The sequence below is a fragment of the Heptranchias perlo genome, chromosome 23 (genome assembly GCF_035084215.1).
Source record: "Heptranchias perlo isolate sHepPer1 chromosome 23, sHepPer1.hap1, whole genome shotgun sequence".
NCBI classification, from domain to species: domain Eukaryota; kingdom Metazoa; phylum Chordata; class Chondrichthyes; order Hexanchiformes; family Hexanchidae; genus Heptranchias; species Heptranchias perlo.
Window position 1 is genome coordinate 26,461,044 of NC_090347.1, and position 23,172 is coordinate 26,484,215.

General features: G+C 39.8%; 1 protein-coding gene across 1 annotated transcript in view; it reads left to right on the plus strand.

Annotated features, from left to right (window-relative positions):
* Positions 1-9,736, plus strand: part of cfap52 (cilia and flagella associated protein 52) — a 54,581-nt gene extending 44,845 nt beyond the window's left edge. Inside the window, exons 13-14 of the mRNA XM_068004515.1 lie at positions 6,483-6,594; positions 9,058-9,736. Of these exons, the coding sequence (XP_067860616.1) occupies positions 6,483-6,594; positions 9,058-9,233 (288 nt within the window). The 3' untranslated portion in view covers positions 9,234-9,736. The remainder of the gene's footprint in view (positions 1-6,482; positions 6,595-9,057) is intronic.
* The last annotated feature ends 13,436 nt before the right edge of the window (positions 9,737-23,172 follow it).

Genomic DNA, 23,172 nt, shown 5'->3' on the forward strand with positions numbered 1-23,172 from the left:
CATTGCTACTTTTAATGATTTGTGCATCTGTACCCCTAGATCCCTTTGCTCCTATATCCCATTCAGACTTTTATTATTCAAGCAGTATGTGGCCTCCTTATTTTTCATACCAAAATGCACCACCTCACATTTATCTGCACTGAAATTCATTTGCCAATTACACGCCCATTCTGCAAATTTATTAACGTCCTCTTACACTTCCTCCTTTGTATTAACTACACCCCCAATTTGGTGTCATCCACAAATTTTGAAATTGTACATCCGATTCCCAAATCCTAATCATTAATGTAAATTGTGCACAACAGTGGTCCCAGCACCGATCCCTGTGGAACACCACTTCCCACCTTTTGCCAGTCTGAGTAGCTACCTTCAACCCATATTCTCCGTTTTCTGTCTTGTAGCCAACTTGCTATCCATTCTGCTACATGTCCCCTGACTCCACGTGCTCTCATCTCAGACATGAGTCTACAATGCGGTCCCTTATTGAAGGTCTTTTAAAAATCCAAATATATTACATCTACTGCATTACCCTTGTCTACTCTTTCTGTTACTTCTTCAAAGAATTCAGTGAAGTTGGTCAGGCATGACTTTATCCTTTGACATCCGTGTTGACTATCCTTTATTATATTTTCGCTCTCGAGATGTTTTTCTTTTGCAACTTTGAGTAAAGATTCCATTATCTTTCCTAACACTGAAGTTAAGCTAATTGGTTTATAGATCCCTGGACTTGTTCGATCTCCCTTTTTAAATATGGGAATAACATTCGCTGTCCACAGACCTCTAGCGCTATTCCCTTTCCAAATGGATTTTTATATATATGTAATAGTGCCTCTACTATCTCCTCCCTAACTTCTTTTAATATTCACAGATACAATCCATCTGGACCGGGACTTTATCCTCTCTAAGTTTGATCAATTTATCAATCATCTTCCCCCTTTCTATCATAAATGCTTTTATATCTTTTTTGATCTCTTCTGATGTCCTGCGCACCAGGTTAGTCTCCCAGGTAAATAATGAAGCAAAGTAACTATTCAATATTACTGCCATTTCACTGTCATTACCTGTGCATCCCTTGGTGGCCTAATCCTTATCCTGATTTTTATTTTGTTATTAATGTGTCTGCAGAATACTTTACTATTTCATTTATAGTCCTTGATAATTTAATTTCGTAGTTCCTCTTTGCATTCCTAGTTGTTTTTTACATCTTTCCTGACCTCTTCGTATACCCTTTTGTCATCCTCTCCTTTATTGTCTATGTACTTAGAGTATGATTTTTTTCTTTAGTTTCAATTTTACCCTTATCGCTTATTCATCCACGGTGTTTCATAGTTGGCTGGTTTGTTCTTGCTTTTTAGAGGAATATAGTACTCCTGAACTCTATTGATCACCGTTTTAAATATTTCCCACTGCTGTTCTATCTTTGTCATTTTTGTTTTGCGTTTACCTTCCCTAGTTCCACTCTCATCCCTTCAAAATGAGCTTTTTTCCAATCTATTACTTTGGTCTTTGACAAAGACATAAGTAAGATAATCATTATTTAAACCTTATTATGTTATGATCGCTATTGCCTAGGTGTTCTCCAACGCTTACTTCTCTTATCTGCTCTGGATCATTTCCAATTACTAGATTAAGTGTTTCTTACTATAATGAAACATTGGGCCGGAAATTGTTCTGAGTGACGAACACACATTGCCCGCCACTGGTAAGTAACTAACTCACCCACAAACCTTTTGTCGGCTTCTGGGCGCCAACTTGCTTTAATTGAGAGCTGCAAAAAGTGCAACATCCTTTCCCGGTCTTCTCTGAGCTGTGAGAGGAGGAAAGGATCTCCACGTTCCCTCCACCAATCAGCTTGAAGCAAGCCACGCTGTGAAAACCAGAAAGTGAATCTCATTTACAAACCGTGCAGGGTAAGAACCAGGAAATGTTAGATAAGATTAGTAAATATACTACAAAATCAGATAGACAGGGAAATAAAGAGAGGGTGAGATTAAAAGACATAAAAGGGACAGAAAGAAAAAATAAAAAAAATAAAAAATTTTAATTTTTAATTTAAATTTCCAAAAACTAGATCAAAATCGGGAGAAGTGAGACTCGACACTTTTAAAATTTAATTTTCAACGCCAGAGAGATTGCTTGGCAGTCATTAATACTTACCATGCCGTTAAAAATTAGTTTAGACCTGATGTAATTCAGTGTACCTTTTTTCTGGCGAGATTAGATTGTTTCCAGCTGGGCAGAGCAAGTTCACGCTGGTGCATTGATTCCTGCCTGCAATATCACTATAGCCTGAAGCTATCAGATCAGCGGGGAATCAGGAAGAGCAAATTCCAGATTTCTGCATTTGACTGCGCATGTGTAGTCACTACAACTTGCTCTTCCATTTGCCCATTAATAACGGTGAGCACTGATAGGCTTACCGCTATTTTATGAGCAATTTCTGCCCAGTGTTAGTGATAGTTAAAAATAGTGTTGAAATTATTTTCACTAAAGTTTGAGAAGCTATTGGAATGTTATGAATGTAAAATGATATGGATCCATAATTTACAATGGAGTATCTGTCAATCTAAAAGAAAGACTTGCATTTATATAGTGCTTTTCACGACCTTCAAGAAGTCCCAAAGCACTTTACAGCCAATGAAGTATTTTTGAAGTGCAGTCACTGTTGTAATGTAGGAAACGCGGTAGCCAATTTGTGCACAGCAAGCTTCCACAAACAGCAATGTGATAATGACCAGATAATCTGTTTTTAGTGATGTTGGTTGAGGGATAAATATTGGCCAGGACACCGGGGATAACTCCCCTGCTCTTCTTCGAAATAGTGCCATGGGACCGTCTACATCCGCCTGATAGGGCAGATGGGGCCTTGGTTAAAGTCTCATCCGAAAGGCGGCACCTCCAACAATGCAGTACTTCCTTTGTACTGCATTGGAGTGATCTATCGATCTTATGGTGCCCTAGGCACTCATCTCCATTCTTTTGGCTAGCTGCTGCACCACCTCCAGTTTCTCAGATGAGTTTTGGCAGTCTCAACCCAGTTTCTGTTGGATGTGGGCCCACAGGACAGAGAGGCAAAAATACACAGTTTCTTACGAATTTTGACATTGCACTGCACGGGTGGACATTCTTAATTTTGTTGGAGTAAAATCCTGAAGTTTTGGAGCAAAATGATTATATATCGGCCTGGAATTTGCTGCCATTCAGCCTTTTTTTTTTCCCCAAATGAACGTAAACATTTGTCTAATTTCACTGAAAGATCTACAGGGAATGTGAAGTTTATGTAACAATTTGAGATTAACTGAGAGAGTACTGGACCATCTATTGAAATCCAATTTGGCATTGAGCAGTAAGGGGAGAAGTTTAAGTACAATAGTTCCTTCAAACTGCTAATACCCTCCTTATGAGTGCAACTTTAATAGAAAGTCATGGTAAAAAACATGAAAACAGGTCCAAAGCAGGAAAAGTGTCTCATACTTTCCCTAATTTATATTCTATTTCAAAAGAAGGCCAATCGTGGCTGCTAGTTGTAGCAGAGAGGAAATTGGTGGCAATAATTCACTCTCCTGTAACACATTCTCTTCTGCTGACTAAACTCACTGCTTCTCCCACTTGGCATTGGCTTAATTTTATCTTTATCTGCTGCCCCTAATCACATTTACCTATTTACCTTAGTGGGCACATTTACCTCACAAAACACACTTTCCCATGTCCACATTTGCTTCTTCTCTCCTGGTTGGATTGCATGCTGTTAACAATGCTGCTCAAACCCATATCAATTACTGCCCCACAAAGTTGACTGCTCCTTGCTTGTTGTTGGACTGGTTTTACCTGTTTAAATTCTGTGGTTCTTGAGGCTTGGAGGTTGTTTTCTGTGTTGCTATTGGTGGATTTAGGATTTATTCTCCAAAAACAGCTCAACCCTCTAGCCTCAAGAACCAAGGAATTTTTTTTTATTCGTTCATGGGATGTGGGTGTCGCTGGCGAGGCCAGCATTTATTGCCCATCCCTAATTGCCCTTGAGAAGGTGGTGGTGAGCCGCCTTCTTGAACCGCTGCAGTCTGTGTGGTGAAGGTTCTCCCACAGTGCTGTTCGGTAGGGAGTTCCAGGATTTTGACCCAGCGACAATGAAGGAACAGCGATATATTTCCAAGTCGGGATGGTGTGTGACTTGGAGGGGAACGTGCAGGTGGTGGTGTTCCCATGTGCTTGCTGCCCTTGTCCTTCTAGGTGTTAGAGGTCGCGGGTTTGGGAGGTGCTGTCGAAGAAGCCTTGGCGAGTTGCTGCAGTGCATTCTGTGAATGGTACACACTGCAGCCACAGTGCGCCAGTGGTGAAGGGAGTGAATGTTTAGGGTGGTGGATGGGGTACCAATCAAGCGGGCTGCATGTTCCTGGATGGTGTCGAACTTCTTGAGTGTTGTTGGAGCTGCACTCATCCAGGCAAGTGGAGAGTATTCCATCACACTCCTGACTTGTGCCTTGTAGATGGTGGAAAGCCTTTGGGGAGTCAGGAGGTGAGTCACTCGCTGCAGAATACCCAGCCTGCTCTTGTAGCCACATTATTTATATGGCTGGTCCAGTTAAGTTTCTGGTCAATGGTGACCCCCAGGATGTTGATTGTGGAAGATTCGGCAATGGTAATGCCGTTGAATGTCAAGGGGAGGTTGTTAGACCCTCTCTTGTTGGAGATGGTCATTGTCTGGCACTTGAATTCAAGCAAATAAAACCAGATCAGCAACAAGTAAGCAGCAGCCGCCAACATTATGGGGGGGGGGGGAAATGCATATTTGCGACAGGATCCCCACCCCTGAATTGACAGTCTTGCCTAGAAAGATGGCTGGTGTGGGAAATGACAATGTTGCACTAATGAAGTGGGTACCATTCTACTTTTGGGGCAAATTTCTGGTCACCGAGATACAAGAGAAACAGTCAAGTCCTGGAGGTAACCTGAAGAACAGCCATAAAACTGATTCATATTGTCAGATGGAATTATGAGAAAAGACTGTCAAAACTTGAAAGAAAGCAACAGAGTGGAATATTGTAGAGATATGTAAGATGGTAAATGGTATAAAAGAGATAATTTTGGAACACTACTTCAAACTAAACCATGATAGTAGGACAAGGGGGCAAGGTTCAAGCTAGGAAAAGGGAAATTGGGGACTGATAGCAGGAAGTTCTTTTCACAAAGAGTGACCAACTCCCAGGTAGGATTAGGTGACAAAAACCCTGGAATAACTTAAGAACCAGCTAAGTGCTCTAATGGAGGCATTATAGGTTCTTCCCGGAAGAATGACTTCGCATGAACCAAATGGGATAGAAATTGGTATGCATTGCACCCGTTTTTGGATGTAAATCGGCTGCAAAGCATACCAATTTAGCAGTGGGGCAGCCTGCACCTAATCTGCGTAGGCGTTGTCCCGTTGCCGAACTCGTGGGGTCCATGATTAGACGTCTTGGGCGAACGCGTAGGCACCTTGAATATGTAAATTAGGGACCTTACACCTGTAAAGAATTCCTTTCACAAATTGGTCATCTCAAGAGCATACACACAAGCCAGAGTATGTTACAAGTGATTGACACAATGAACAGTTTAGGCGATGTCATTACCAGAACAATAAAACAGTTTATCCATTTTATCTAATGTGTTACGAACACAAGATGGGGAAACAAGGAAAGGCCATTTGATCTATTGAGCCCACTCCTTTGAATAGATAACATCTGGTTTACATTTCCCAACTTATTTCATCTCTCAAATAAAGCTTCCAAAAATGTAACATTCTGTAAGATTTCTCCCTGATCTTTGAAGAAAACTGGGTAAAAATTCCAGGATATTAGTCTGACATTATAGTCCACACTATTCAACCCTCAATTGTTGTATTCCATAGATGATAGCTCCAAGCGTCTCAGCAACATAGAGACCATAGTGTCCCACGAGTAATTGATCATCTATTTCTTTAATTTTCCTTATAGCTTTCAATCCTGTTTTTAAATAAATTGATCAGTGTGGCATTAACTAATTTCGACAGGAGTCTGTTACACTTATCTGCTACTCTATGGAGGGAAAAAACTCGTTCTTTAGTTCTGTGCTCAGTTTAGAAGAAGAAAGAACTTGAATTTACATAGCTCCCTATTATTTTTACCTTTTCTTAGCTTTGCCTTTGAAGTTTTATCACATTGCATCTTCCATTACTATCATTCCAGCTAGCAGGTTTTATCGTGTGGCTTTCATTCATTAGATAGCAAGAGGTGGTACCTGCACTTTGTGATATTGGACAAGGATGATTATAGGGGAAACTGACAGGAAGGCAGGTTTTTAGTGAAAAATAATATGTTTTGTGGAAAAATACCATTCCTGTATATATGTGAGGAATTATTTCCAGTTTAAAGCAAAATTATGTTGAATTAATGGCTAGTCTATATTTTTTTTTTAAGTGTGTTTTTATTTCAATAGTATAAGTATTACATCATTGCCACTTATTTCAGATTGGGTATTGGGAAGTGTATGATGGATTAGCTATCAGAGACCTGGATGGCTCCTTGTCTGGTTCTGTTAATGGAATGGACATCACGCCAAATGGTGACTTCTTTGTTACTGGTAAGAAAAATCCTAAACTAAGGCTTGGCTGGAAATCTTCTTCAATGAAATAATTATCTACAGTTATTGTGAGCATGGCATAATCCAATAAAGGGGTTCAGAAGGTTTCATAAATTCCTAGATTACTGCCTTCAAATTTCTCTGGGGTATCTACTTTTAAAATAATGTGCATGCTGGTAATTTGAGGAGTTAGTTTTGCTCTGTTCTGGGTCTGCTTTTTACTGGCTGCAGTGATTGCCAAAGCATACCATGCCATTGATATATTTTGACTTTCAGACTGAAATGTTAATAATTGTGAAATAAATTTTCAGTGATCGCATCCAAATTATTTCTTGATAAACTAGCAGTAATAACATCAAAATGCAATCCTACAACACGCTCATCTTTATACATCAGTGACAGGGAATGCAATGACCTTTGTACTGCATGCACAAAAACAAATTCAAAACTCAATAAATACCTCTATAAAATTAAAACTTCACATTATTGAGAAAAAAAACCCTACCGATACCAGGATGTATTTCAAGACATTGATCTAATCTCAGTGTTGAGGGTATAAATTGTTAATGCTTCATGGCCATAGACATCCTCTCTGTTGATTCACTTTATTGCTTTGGATTTGCTTCAACATATCCATTCTTCTCTATATCTTTTGTTTATTTTACTCAAAAGCTACTTAACTTCTTTACTAATCTTTTTTGTTATATTGAACAAATTGCATTTTGGACTGCAATAGAGCTGTTTATCAACCTGTGTGGCATATATGTGATATCAGTAGCAACAGCAGAAACTCAGATAAGGGATGTGGCTGATTATCTTCCCTAAAGGACATTAGTAAACCAGCTGGGTTTTTACAACAATTCAACAGCTTTTGTCATCAAAATAAGGTACATATTCTCCTTTCCCCCCTTTTTAAAAAAATACTTCCCATAAAAAATACTTATATTCTCATGTTGGAATGCAAGCTCTGTGTAGAACATCATTGCCTGCTTGCAAACTTCTGCCATTATATGCCAGCCTGAATTGGCTTAACTACCAGTTTTTATTTTTATCTTACTTTCATGCTCATCTTCCTCTGGGGAAAGTATTTTGCCTCTCCCATTGCTTTCACGTAACACCAGCTGAGATTAGGAACTGCTGTGTGGGGAATCACAGCTGTGCACTTAGGCTCCCTGGTGCACTGCAGCGCACTGTTCCACCAAACTGTCTTTGTAATCTTTTAAAATATGAATAGTTTTTTTTATACAGGGTTAGCTAAAATATTAATATTTATATGCTTAATTTTGGAAGTATTATAAGCTAATTAAAATGTATTTTTAAGTTCACTGTACAGACCAGACAACATAACTCATTTTATAGCTTTATGTCTAAAGTACTGTATATTAGACCAAATAATGTAATTGTTATGCTATGTATTCAGTTAGTAAATTAATTTTGCTATGGGTTCTGCATTTGAATATTTTTGGAGCAAACTGAGGAATCCTCTCTATTGATGGTGGTTGCATCTGGGCAGTTTCCGTAAACTGCAATGCAATAGGGGCCTCTCTCACTATCTCATTCCCCTTCCCCTATTGCTCTCAATGTTGGTTTAAATGCATCTGCATGACTTGGTTCCTTGGTTAGCAATAACCCTAGTCTCTTTTATTGGTTAGCAATATTGAAAATCCATACATTCAAAAATAAAGAATCAGGACTGCATCCAAAAAAGAAATCACTAAATAACACAATCTTACTGAAATCTAATCCAGTAATTCTATATCGATATCTACAAAATTAGGACAACTTCTAACTTTTTGTTCAAATTATATTGTGTTATAAAAAAACTAATCTGCACAAATAGACACTTGATATTCTTTCTTTTTAAAGTATCCATTTGCTCACCCTTCTTTCATTCTCTGTGTAGAACATCATTGCCTGGTTGAAAGAATAGACATGACCTGTACCCAGGTCTGTACCTACATGCTTTGCCACCTGTTTTGATGGGTGCAAAAGAGCAGCCAAGATGACTCACCATTTTCCATTTTTAGCTTCCTCCTTGTTTGAAGGCAGTTAATCTTTGCTCTGCAAGCTCCCTGATGGCATGGATGAAACTTGAAACTCACCATCTGGGGAATTCCAAACATCAGCCCACAGCTTGTTACTCAGTGACACAGCAATTTGGGGCTTCTTTTTAATTATTTCCTGATCTAATTATTGCATTAATGGCCTTCTGTTGAAAGAGTATCACACTAAACAGACCACAAAGGCCGACAATAGGAAAACTTAGGTGCTGCAGGATAAATAAACAATTATATTTATTGATGCTCCAGCGTATTCCTCTAAGTTGTACTAGTCTGAATCTGCTGATATTCTGTGTGCTTTGTAAATCGTTACCACAGTATACTGTATGTATGTAATTTTTCTACATAATATTTTACATCTCGTACTGATTATATGCTTAAATCTCATTGTGTTTTAAATCAGGAGGTGAGGATAAATTGATTAAATTGTGGGGATACAATGAAGGTGAGGTTACTCATATTGGAATAGGTCACAGTGGAACCATCAACCGTATTAAGATCTCTCCCACTATGGAACACATAATCAGTGTTAGTTCAGATGGAGCCATTCTGCGATGGAAATATCCTTATACAAACTAATGCACAGCACAGTTTGACATCGGACATTATTGCTTCAGAATGCCATCTTTGACTTTTTTTCAAGTTTCAGACATTCAGTGATACATTTTCATGAAATGTCTGCTTTGGATTTCAGGGAAATGCACCTTTCATAATGTCCTTCCTGTTGGTACTTTTCTCAAATACTCCCTTTAGAAATTAATGAAAACCCTGTGCCTTTATTACTTAAAATTCAACTTAAGTAATTTTGGGAAAAATCCTCTCCCCCAAAGATGTAATTTGTAAATGACTTGAAGGTTAAATACATTAAACAATTTTTCTGGACAAACAGGAGAATAATTAACATACCCACTTTAACTTTTGATTGTATACTACTGTAAAAACTGTATTCCGTGCAGTTATGCTTATCTTTTTAGTAGCATCTTTTGCAGCTGTCTATTTCATTGTGCTTATGATATTGAATGATCCATGATTTTTTAATTACATTGTAACTTATAGAAGAAATAAAATATAATTTGACATCATTGCATCTGGTATCTTTAAAGAATAAAGTTTTTTTTTAAATGAATTATAAACTTGTGGGAAAGGTTTCCTCTGTGCAATAAAATCCTAAACCAGTTTTACAAAATGGGTTTATGATTTTCTTACACATAGTGCACAAAGTAAATGTATCCTTACAGTTATTGCTTTCTTGCAGTCTTATAGAGCAAAGATTGGAAGAAAATAGTTAATAAACTAATTTTTTTAATGGAGCATTAGACTGTATTGATCTGTGACCAAAAGATCTCAATTACCGTTGGCTAAAGTGATTTTGTTCATTATATCGCAATAATTGAGCTATCTTCTCAAATTGAATGGGAAAGCTACATGATTCAGGATGGACGAGTTGCTCAACACCCAAAAAACAGAATGGCAAAATGAAAAAATGGAATAAACCTGCAAATCATCAGCTCTAGGAAATGCAACCCACATATGGCCTGAACTTGGGAACTTTTAGTAAAACTGTCACTTTGCCAATAACTGCCATGGTAAATTTTGGCATGCATTTGATCAATACAGGACCCCTATACCAGGTCCCAACATCAATTACTGAATGTCCTCAAAAGGTACCTTAACTTTTACTTCCTTCACGAAGCAAGTTGTATTTTATTTTTTCAACGTGCTCACGGTTGATTTAGCATATGGGGGAAACTTTAGAGTTCTCATGTCTGTTTCATCTCTGCCAAGTACTGCCTGAAGATTTAAGTAAGTATTGCCAGAAGTTGTCTGACTTTCTAGAGTTTTGCCACTGAAAGAAACTTCCTTAAAGAACCTCGGAAATTTTAGGCTCATTTGCCTTTTATTATTTTCATGGTGAGGTACGTAAATGATTTTAAAACTCATGTATTTACTTGATTTTATATGTTTCAGTATGTACTGATATAGGAACGATTCAATCAAGGAAACGTCTCTTAGCTGTATTAAAAGTACATCTTTAACTTTTTGATTAAGAGATTTTGATCTGTCAAATTCAAGGTCAATTCACTTTTGATGTGCATGCCCATAAAGTGTTTCAATTCCTTTGCACACTTTGAGAAAGGTTTATTTCTTTAATGTCTGGTAAGGTATAAGTGAGGCATGATATCCATCCTTGGCTAACTTCAATGAGTATCCCAAAGCTTTGTAATAATTCACAGGATGTGTGTCACTACACAAGAAACAGTAGAAGCCTATTGTCTGCATCACATTTTTATTCACTGAATTCAATTTAGCTGTCCAAAGGTAATGCAGAAGAGTGATATTTAATAACACATACGACCATGAAAAAAATTGTATTAAAAGAACTACAGAATATAGTGGGATACCTAAATTTTGATTGTCAGATGCGTAGACTCTGCTGGGCTTTTTTTGTACAGGAGGCATATCCTTGTTATAAGCAAGATTGCTGTTGGACATGTTGCAGAGTTAAGGGTTAATGATCAAACTAATCTGTATAACTACAACTGGTCATGAACAAAACAGGCTTTCTAAGATAAACAGTAAGCCAAAATGGAACAGGGAGAAGAAAGGATGGATTATATGGCCTACTTTGTAGGTCTGATAAAGATCTACAAGGAATGCTTGTGCAAAGGGATAGTGACTGGGACGACATCAGCCATGGGTGATTAATGTATAGCTTTATGGACTAGTGTAATAAACGTAAGTAGAGGGATCAATTAAACATGGTGTAGAGTGGATGTTTAGCTAAATAAGCTGTCAATAAACTGTTCTTGAAAGAATCCAAGAACAGATAACTAATGAAGTCTTATCTGTAAAATATACCTTTTGAAGTCGGCAAACTGAGGTGTATAAGAGGAGGCTTTTCCAGAGTTAGTTGGGAGAGCTTGAAAGAGAGAGGAATCCAAAGCTACTCCTGCATACAGTATAGATTGATCACCTGTACTGTATATGAATGAAGTCTGTTCCGTATATTCCACTGTCGAGTGTCTCGTGTATACTCTAAGAATGTTGTGGTGAACCTTAGAAGGAAGGAGGTCAATCGTTACCACTCTACTTCAATTATTGCTGAGAAGGGATTTAATTTAGCAATGTGGCTAATATTCATGCAATACTTTAATGGGGTATCAGTGTAGCTTACAATTCAATGACTAGATGCATCATTTCACAAATGTAACAAGGAACTGTGGTTCCAGAGCTTCCTTATGCAAAAGGTGGAAAGACGATATATCCATATCGTGGTCAGGAATATTCTGGACATTTGCTTAGTGAACAAATATATACAATCCGATCTGTGGCTGAAATCATTAATTAACAAGCCTGGTAGGACACACACATTGGGATTCTAATGAGGAAAGCTTGTTCCTGGCATGGAAAGTCAATTACTGTTGTAGTCTGTTTCCAGTGGGAACGTTTCAATTCTTTGGTTCGAACAGCTGATACCTAACCTCAAGTAGTTTGGGAATGCTGTAAGAGCTAACATGTTCCTTTATGTAGTTTATATACACATATATATTTTATAAAAAGCTCTGGCATTTGATTCGAGAGCAATTCCAAGGAAAATACAAGCAGTAGGCTGCCTGCATTGTGCAATTCAGGATAGATAATTGGCTTTGTTTTTCTGATTCAATATTTAACTAAGTTTTGAGTTACAGTATAGCAATCAGATTGCAAGCCATTCCATTGCCTGGTGAGCTGCTTACAGAGCAAGTGTCAGCCCTTCACAAAAAGAAACTAAGCTATTGTAGCTTGATTTTGCACGTAGCAGATAATGAATATCATGCCTGCAAAGTTAAAATCTTAACAAAAACTGATGGGCACTGATATTTACGGGGAGGGAGCAGGGCGCGTGTCTGCGGCCAGGAAACTGGGAAGGCGGAGGTCCAGCTGACTTTAATGGCAAGACCTCATTAGCATTTCTTTTTTACTCCATTTCCCGCCTGGCAGCCAGCTAGATTGAAGGCTGGCCGGCTGCCGGGCGGGAAAGCCTGCTGTAGAAGGCCATAGCTGGGGACCGCAAGGGACGAGCCCCGGCAATCAGAGAAGATCAGGGGTTGGTGGGGCGGCTCGGAGCGCGGCAATAAGGAGGGAGAGATTGCAGGGAAGGAGAAATCGTGGCAGAAGGTTTGCTTGAGGGGCCGGGGGGAAGCACTTCTGCTCAGTCCACAAGCAATGCTGGAAAAGCACTTAGCTGCTAGATTTGGCAGTTCCCACCTCCCTTCAGGTGCTGGGATTCCTGACCCCTGGGAAAGCCGGTCCACAGCCATTAAATTCAAATGGCTCCCAAAATCTGAGGAACAGAGCCTCATTTAAATATTATAATCTAATAAATATTAAATGTTATAAACCCGCTTCTCCAGTGCGAGTTTCTCGGATGTCCCCAAACCTGCCGCTGTTAAAATATTAGGGGCATTCGAGGCGGGTTGGTGTTGGATTTCACATAATTACCAATTTAACCCCCCCATACCCCGACCCTCTCCGCCTGTCATGGAAGAGGGGGTTAAAATTCCCCACGTGGTATACTGATGTTGAGGTTTGGAGACCAAATGCCTGGAATGATATCCAATATTTTGTGTTCAAACAAGCAGGACGTAGTTTATACAAGGTTAGTAAAGTACACCCTTATCTGGTCAGACCTCTACGTAGTCAATGGTCATGTGTAACAAATTGTCGAGTAAATTTTGTGAGGTGAGGTTCACAGCACAGAGTCTCACTCAATGGGAATGCCCATTAAACATACTAAAGTTAACATAAGCAGGTAAACAGTATTGGAAAAAATAATGGCACTAAAGACTGACATCCCCAGGTTTCCACCCCAGGATTTTAAAGGAAGTAAGTGAGGAAATTGCAGAAGCTTTAGCCATAATTTTCCAAAGTACTCTCAATTCAGGAATTGTCCCTTTAGATTGGAAAATTGCAAATGTAACTCCATTATTTAAAAAAGAGGAGAGAGAGAAACCAGGAAATCGTAGACCTGTTGGTCTAATACCTGTTGTGGGGAAGTTATTGGAGTCTATAATTAAGGATAGAGTGACTGAGCACTTTGAGAGATTTGAGCTAATTGGAGACAGCCAACATGGATTTGTGAAGGGTAGGTCATGTCTAATGAACGTAATTGATTTTTTTGAGGAAGTAACTAAAGTAGTAGACAGGGGAATGTTTATGGATATAGTTTATATGGACTTCCAGAAAGCATTCGATAAGGTTCCACATAAGAGACTCTTAGTTAAAACTAAAGCAAATGGAATTGAAGGCAAATTAATGACCTGGTTAGGAGATTGGTTAGGTGGTAAAAGACAGTGTGTTGGGACAAAGGGTACGTACTTAAATTGGAAGGAAGTGACTAGTGGTGTCCCAGAAGGATCTGCGCTGGGGCCTCAACTATCCACTATATTTAATAACGACTTGGAATCACAATAGAGAACCCTGTATCCAAATTTGACAATGACACAGATAGTGGCATAGTAAATAGTGTAGATGGTAGCATAAAGTTACAAAGACATTGATGGATTAAGTGAGTCGGCAAATCTGTGGCAGATGGATTTCAACATAGGTAAGTGTAAGGTCATTCTTTTTGGACCAAATAAGAATAGATCGGAGTATTTTTTAAATGGTGAAAAGCTAGGAACAGTGGAGGTCCAAAGAGATTTCGGGGTCCGTGTGCACAGATCACTAAAATATAGTGGTCAGGTACAAAAAATAATCAAAATGGCTAATGGAATGTTAGACTTTATATCGAAAGGGCTAGAATACGAAGGGGAGAAAGTTTTGCTGCATCTATACAAAGCCCTGGTTAGCCCACATTTGGAGTATTGTGTACAGTTCTTGGCACCACACCTTAGAATATATTGACCTAGGAGGGAGTGTAGCACAGATTCACCAGAATGTTACCAGGGCTCCAAGGGTTAGATTATGAGGTGAGATAACATAAACTAGGCTTGCATTCCCTGGAATATAGAAGGTTAAGGAGTGATTTGATTGAGGTTTTTAGGATTTTGAAAGGAATTGATAGGATAGATGGAGACAAACTTTTTCCAATGGTGGGGGAATTTAGGACAAGGGGACATAACCTTAAAATCAGAGCCAGGCGATTCAGAAGAGAAGTCAGGAAACACTTCATCATGCAAAGCGTGGTAGAAGTGTGAGACTCTCCCACAAAAAGCAGTAGATGCTAGCTCAATTCATAATTTTAAATCTGAGATTGATAGATTTTTGCTAGTCACGGGTATTAAGTGATGTGGAGCCAAGGCGGGTGGATAGAATTAGGATTCAGATGAGCCATGATCTCATTGAATGGTCTACTCCTGTTCCTATGTTCCTAGATCAGCATACCCAATTCATGGTGCTCCCTATTTCTGGTGATTAATTTTAATTCACGGACCCCTTGCAAAGCCATAAATCTTCTGACAATACCAGGACATCAATCCAAGGATATCAAAATCTGTCTTGGTCATGAGAGGCAGAGTTATAAACCATTTAGCTCTCTTTGCCGCTTATCTATATTTATTCAGAAATCACAGTGGATATGTAATTGGATATCAGTGTGACAAAAATGAAGCATTTTAGTCTCAGATTTAGCATGGAATTGGCTTCTTTAATTCTGTCATGGTACATAAGTGGTTGAAAACCAGCTTCACTCAGAGAAAAATAATTGTAGCATTGCGTTCATTATATCTTTTTATAAAATAATCAAAATAAATCAGGATTTTGGGGTTGTTTTCTTTGGAACAGAAGAGGCTGAGGGGAGATTTAATTGAGGTGCATAAAATTACGAAGGGCCTATTTCCCTCAGCAGAGAGGTCAATAACCAGGGGGCATAGATTTAAAGTAATTGGTAGAAGGATTAGAGGGGAATTGAGGAGAATTTTTTTCACCCAGACGGTGGTGGGGGTCTGGAACTCACTGCCTGAAAGGGTAGTAGAGGCAGAAACCCTCATCGCATTTAAAAAGTACTTGGATATGCACTTGAAATGCCGTAAATTTCTATGATTCTATGATTTTTTTTCCCTTGCAGAAAAAACTGCCCAGTCTGATCTCACCGACTGTTCTCCTGTGCATGTTTTAATTGCATAGTTAAAGCTGGCTGGAAATTGCTTTCAAAGTAATGGTAAGCCCAACTGCGCTCACTATTATTAGTGGTGAAATCGAAGAGCAAGTTCCGGCGACCACACACGCGCAGTCAAATGCATAAATCCAGAACTTGCGCTTCCTGGTTTTCCAGCGATCTGACAGCTTTGCCTTAAAGGGATATCGCTGGCTGCAATCAATAGAATCAATGGACCAGAGCCAACTTGCTCTCCTGTTCAGCTGGAAACTAACTAATATCGCCACAAAACACGTATGCTCAGTTTTTTTTAACTCTAAATTAAGTTTTAACAGCATGGTAAGTCTTAATGACTGCCAAACAACTCTCTTGCATAAAATTTAACTTTCAAAAATGTGGAGTCTCATCATCTGATTTTAATAGTTTTTGGACTTTTTTTACTTTTTCCTTCTGTCTCTTTTATCTCAGTTATGTAATCTTATCCTCTCTTTATTTTGCTTCCTCTATGTCATTTTATAATACCATATCGGGCACATTCGGGTTTTTAGTCTGTGCTGTTTGTAAATGAACTGCACTTCCTGATTCTCACAGCGTGACTTGTTTCAAGATGTTCGGTTGAGGGGCCTTAGTGATCCTTTCATCGCTCACACAGCCCAGGAAAGAACGCTGATGTTATTTGAACTCGCAGTTCAAGGAAGTTGCCGTCAAAAAGAACGCAGTAACTTTGTGGGTGAATTGAAATCTAATAAGCGGGGACCACTGCGGTTCGCTGCTCGGAGCAATTTACAGGCCATTAAATTTTTGTAATTTTGAAAAACATTTTTAGAAATGAATGCATCTTTTTTTCAGAAAAGACATTATGGCAAAAATTGCTGGAAAAATATGTTTACATATACTTGTGTTGAGTGAGTTTACATTTGGTCTTTTCCTGTGACTGTTTGATCCTGCCTACCTGCAGAGGGCAATAGATACAGTGAATAGAAAGGAGACTATCCAAGTTATAAACTTTAAATCCAATTGATTTAATCTGTAACAAAAGATTTGGTCTTGGGTCTCCTTAGTCAGCAGCCTCCTTAGCCTCGTCAGGACAGGACCAGTCCTGACCCTTAGAACTGTGCACTTGCATCGTATGATACATCAACTCCCTCGTCGACATGCAGAAAAGAGGAATCCCTCCCAAATTAGAATCTGAGTAGGATGATGGAGAATAGGAAGAAAGCATTAATGACACCAGTTCTGTATCTGACCCCTAAAAAATTTCACCTAATGAGCTAAATGACTAAGTGGTCTCTCATTTGAACATATGCACTCAAATCCCTTGCGAATCAGGATAAGGCCTATGATGAGACTTCAGAAAGGAAAAATGGGGAGAAAAATGAAATAACAAATAAAAATAGAGAACACTATCAATGATTAACACATATGCCTGATTAAGGAAACTGTGCCCAAAAGGGGACTGTATGACGCAGTGGGTTACTATGCCAACTTTTTACCTCTGAGATAAGGAGTTGGAGTCCAGCCCTAACTGATGGAATGAAAGTTTCCTCTGTGTGCTGGCTGTAAAAGTGTTATATAAAATTAAGTTTTCACAGTATCAACCCAGTTTCTAGCCCGCAACACAATGTACAATACCACTCAGATCACGAGTAGGAAAGGCTGTTGTGTACCTGGGACAGAGTAGAGGGAGTGTCACTCTGCATTTACTCTATCATACACTCGACCTAAGAATGTTTGATGCTGACACTAGACACTTAAAATGGGAGTGTTCTATTTTCCATTGTCAACATCCATCTCCCTGATGAGCATAAGAGTAAATAAACTGTCCTGAGACTCTGTTTTTTCATATTTTCAAAATCTAAGATCCCTTTGAAAAAAATTCAAGGACACTTCCTGTGAGGTACTCCCTTGGGGCAGTTACCTATTATACTTAGAGTATATCTAATTAATGATAAAAAATGTAATTATGCCTTTTTATGTGCTCTAGTTATTATCTTTGAAATGAAGGATGCATTCCACAAACTTTGTTTTTCACTCACCTGTTTGTAGGTCAGTCTAAAGGATTTGCTGTGTGACTGTTGAAAGGTTTACACCTTCAGTGTCATAACCTGTCTTTTCTACTGACAGATGTTGACTGGCCTGCTGTACATATGCAGCATTTTCTATTTTTATTTCTCACTGCTGATAGTTATGCAGTGACCTCTGCTGGAAGTGGGCATATGTGGATGCTGGGTGAGGACATGATCAAGCTCAGAGGCGATGTCCTCCACAGTCAGGTCGCCAGCTGACACTCACTGATGAGGTTCACTCATGAATAATGGGCCCTTGGCCAAGGTTCAGAGAGCAAGTGGCACAATGCCTGCACAAGAGGAGAGGAGGACAGAAAATAATAGAAAAAAGAAATATAACTGGTACAGATTTATATCCAATTTACTTTACACTAAGGTGTTCAGTGACCAACATGATTCCTGCTTTGAATTTCTTAAAGACACACATGCTGTGTGGTTATCCCAGTTGCATTTCTTACCTTACTCTTCACATTAAGTTTAACCTTCATTTGAAGGATGATGACTACAGCATCTAAAATTGAATAATCCAATTCTTTCTACTAAAGTACATGCGATCACAATCGGAGGTGACGCTAGCAGCAATAATAAAGGAGGGTGCTTTTCTTCTGTGGCAAATATGTTCAATCTTATATTATATATAATGTATGTTGTCAAGTACATTCCCCAGTTTTAACTAGTAGTTTTCTTGTGTCTCCAAATGACGAGAATAATGACAAACATGTTTTTTGCTAATTATGTACGAGTTATGTGGAATAATCTGTGGCATGCCTTTCTTCAAATTGAATAGGTTTTCATTACTACTCAAGTCCTAAAAATGATTAGTTAATGAGTGCAAAACTGAATTATCAGCAGATACAGTCATTACCCAAAGGTGCTTTAATGATCTTGTCATCTGAATTGTGTATGTTAATTCAACTTCCTCATACTGTCAGACTCAGGAACTTCTCTGTGAGTTTCTTTGATAGGACTATAACTCACCATTTAAATAAAAGCATTTGGGAAAAAAGGGGAAATAAAAGATACATTTGAACAAAAAACAACCATATATTTTGTCATGAAACAATATTAAAGATAAGACTACCTCTCTTTAGCTGATGTATAGTCATAAACTTTCAAAACCATAGAAGATTCTTCTGATTGTGCAGTACAAAAATTAATCATATGATTTTCATCCCTAAATGTGTTATAAATTTCGCAAAAATATACAAAATATATTGCTTGACTTTAAGGCAAAACTATATCACAAGCCTGTGTACAATTATTTGAAACTCATTCAGTGGGGTGAGTTTTCCCACTTGTAGTATTTAAGATGGAAATGGACATTGACAAAGAGCTTCTGTAATTCAGTGCAGCATAATAATCACTGGATCAGAGGGTGTGAGTTTCTGTGCTCAAAGGAGAGCTTACATTCCAAAGACTTGATGTAGAGATGCCAGTGATGGACTGGGGTGGACAAATGTCAGGAGTCGTACAACACCAGGTTATAGTCCAACAGCTTTATTTGAAATCACAAGCTTTCGGAGCTTTGCTCCTTCGTCAGGTGAGTGAAGGGTTCCATAAAGGCACAGCATATATAGTCAGAGAACAATGCCTGGTGATTACAGATAATCTTTCTAACTGCCCTTTATCACACCTCGGCAGAGAGATAATCACAGCAATCAAAGGAGTGGATGGTGTTCAGACAGGTTAGTCAGGAAAACATTACATCCAAGAATACTGAATACACAAGGGGTCAAATCACAAAGACAGAGAGAGAGAGAGAGAGAGAATGACCAGCTGTATTAAAAACACATAACTTTTTTTCGCTGGTGGGGTTACATGTAGGGTGACATGAACCCAAGATCCCGGTTGAGGCCGTCCTCATGGGTGCGGAACTTGGCTATCAATTTCTGCTCGATGATTTTGCGTTGTCGTGTGTCTCGAAGGCCGCCTTGGAGAACGCTTACCCGAAGATCAGAGGCTGAATGTCCTTGACTGCTGAACTGTTCCCCGACTGGGAGGGAACCCTCCTGTCTGGCGATTGTTGTGCGGTGTCTGCATGGTCTCGCCGATGTACCATGCTCCAGGGCATCCTTTCCTGCAACGTATGAGGTAGACAACGTTGGCCGAGTCACAGGAGTATGAACCATGTACCTGGTGGGTGGTGTCCTCTCGTGTGATGGTGGTATCTGTGTCGATGATCTGGCATGTCTTGCAGAGGTTGCCGTGGCAGGGTTGTGTGGTGTCGTGGACGCTGTTCTCCTGAAAGCTGGGTAATTTGCTGCGAACGATGGTCTGTTTGAGGTTAGGTGGCTGTTTGAAGGCCCTAGCGAGGTGTTCGTCGTCATTCATGACGTGTTGAAGGCTGCGGAGAACATGGCGTAGTTTCTCCGCTCCCGCTCCGGGGAAGTACTGGACGACGAAGGGTACTCTGTTGGTTGTGTCCCGTGTTTGTCTTCTGAGGAGGTCTATGCGATTTCTCGCTGTGGCCTGTTGGAACTGTCGATCGACGAGTCGAGCGTCATATCCCGTTCTTACGAGGGCGTCTTTCAGCGTCTGTAGGTGTCCATCGCGTTCCTCCTCGTCTGAGCAGATCCTGTGTATTCGCAGGGCCTGTCCATAGGGGATGGCCTCTTTGACGTGGTTAGGGTGGAAGCTGGAGAAGTGGAGCATCGTGAGGTTGTCCGTGGGCTTGCGGTAGAGTGAGGTGCTGAGGTCTTTGATGGAGATTCGTATGTCCAAGAGTGAAACCGATTCTGAGGAGTAGACCATGGTGAGTTTGATGGTGGGATGGAACTTGTTGATGTTATCGTGTAGTCTCTTCAGTGATTCTTCGCCGTGGGTCCATAGGAAGAAAATGTCGTCGATGTATCTGGTGTATAGCGTTGGTTGGAGGTCCTGTGCAGTGAAGAAGTCGTGCTCGAACTTGTGCATGAAAATGTTGGCGTATTGGGGTGTGAATTTGGTCCCCATGGCTGTTCCGTGTGTTTGGGTAAAGAACTGGTTGTCGAAGGTACCCACCAGGTACATGGTTCATACTCCTGTGACTCGGCCAACGTTGTCTACCTCATACGTTGCAGGAAAGGATGCCCCGGAGCATCGGCGAGACCATGCAGACACTGCGACAACGGATGAACGGACACCGCACAACAATCGCCAGACAGGAGGGTTCCCTCCCAGTCGGGGAACACTTCAGCAGTCAAGGACATTCAGCCTCCGATCTTCGGGTAAGCGTTCTCCAAGGCGGCCTTCGAGACACATGACAACGCAAAATCGTCGAGCAGAAATTGATAGCCAAGTTCCGCACCCATGAGGACGGCCTCAACCGGGATCTTGGGTTCATGTCACGCTACATGTAACCCCACCAGCGAAAAAAAGTTATCTGTTTTTAATACAGCTGGTCATTCTCTCTCTCTCTCTCTGTCTTTCTGGTTTCTCTCTCTCTCTGTCTTTGTGATTTGACCCCTTGTCTATTCAGTATTCTTGGATGTAATGTTTCCCTGACTAACTTGTCTGAACACCATCCACTCCTTTGATTGCTGTGATTATCTCTCTGCCGAGGTGTGATAAAGGGCAGTTAGAAAGATTATCTGTAATCACCAGGCATTGTTCTCTGACTATATATCCTGTGCCTTTATGGAACCCTTCACTCACCTGACGAAGGAGCAAAGCTCCGAAAGCTTGTGATTTCAAATAAAGCTGTTGGACTATAACCTGGTGTTGTACGACTCCTTACATATTCCAAAGACTGACTGCAATGATGGTAATACATACCTTTCACTGGAAAGGCATGGCGAGAGACCCCTTTATCCAAATCATTTCCATATCGGCTAGTTCAAGCTAATGATTTGTCAATTCCAAGAACTACCTTCTTATAACCACTAGTATATGCAGCAAAAAAAGAAAAGTTCAGTGGCACAATTTTATAAACTGCTGTGACAAACATTTCATTCTGCATTAAATACACTTTACTGTTTTTAGTAAATGGCATAGTTCAACAGTCACATTATTTCACTATTTACATTTCACCCATTCTAACCTTTTCTATCATCATCTCTTCTATGTCCCTTCTAATTTTCTGTGTGTTTATCATTCCATTTATCTTCTTTCATCATTTAATTGTGGTATTACCCATGCCATTTAGCTATGGGAAAGCCACTATCTATACCTTAAAATTTATAAAGCACTCGGCCATCTTCTGTGGCATTGCACACGGAGTCAAATTTAAGTGCAACATTTAGGTCAAGCAAGGTTGGGGGGTAGGGAGATAATTGGACACCAAGGGAGGGCATGGGGGTAGAGGAGGGGAGATGGAGAGAAGACAATGGGAAGAGAAGGAGAGTGACCTCAACTGGATTTTCCTCTCAACTGAAGGGTTAGGATCATAGGATGTAGGAACATAGGAACAGGAGTAGGCTATTTAGCCCCTCGAACCTGCTTTGCCATTTAGTGAGATCATGGCTGATCTGTGACCTAACTCCATATCCCTTAATACCTTTGGTCAACAAAAATTTATCAATCTCAGATTTTAAATTAACAAATGAGCTAGCATCAGCTGCCATCTGTAGAAGAGAGTTCCAAACTTCTACCGCCCTTTGTGTGTAGAAGTGTTTCCTAACTTCAATCCTGAAAGTCCTAATTTTTAGGCTAAGTCTCCTAGTCTTAGACTCCCCAACCAGCGGAAATAGTTTCTCTCTATCCACCCTATCAGTTCCCCTTAATATCTTGAAAACTTTGATCAAATCAACCCTTAATTTTCTTAATTCCAGGGAATACAACCCTAGTTTGTGTAATCTCTCCTTGTAATTTAACCCTTGGAGTCCAGGTATCATTCTAGTAAAGCTACGTTGCACTACCTCCAAGGTAAATATATCTTTCCTAAGGTGCGCTGCCCAGAACCAAACACAGTACTCCAGGTGTGATCTCACCAGGGCTTTGTATAGCTGTAGCATAACTTCTACCCCCTTGTATTCTGGTCCTCTAGATGTAAAGGCCAGCATTCCATTAGCCTTTTTGATTATTTTCTGTACCTGTCCATGATATTTTAATGATCTATGTTCATGGACCCGTAAGCCCCTTTGGACCACAACCGTTTTGAGCTTTTCACTATTTAGGAAGTACTCTGATCTATCCTTTTTAGTCCAAAGTGGATGACCTTACACTTGCCTACATTGAAATCCATTTGCCACAGTTTTGCCCATTCACTTAATCTATTAATATCTCTCTGTAATTTTATGCTTCCATCTACACTGCTTACAATGCTGCCTATCTTTGCGTCAGCTGCAAACTTGGATATGTGGCTCTCTATCCCGTCATGTATGTTGTTAATAAATATAATGAATAGTTGTGGCCCCGACACAGATCCCTGTGAGACACCACTCGTCACATCCTGCCA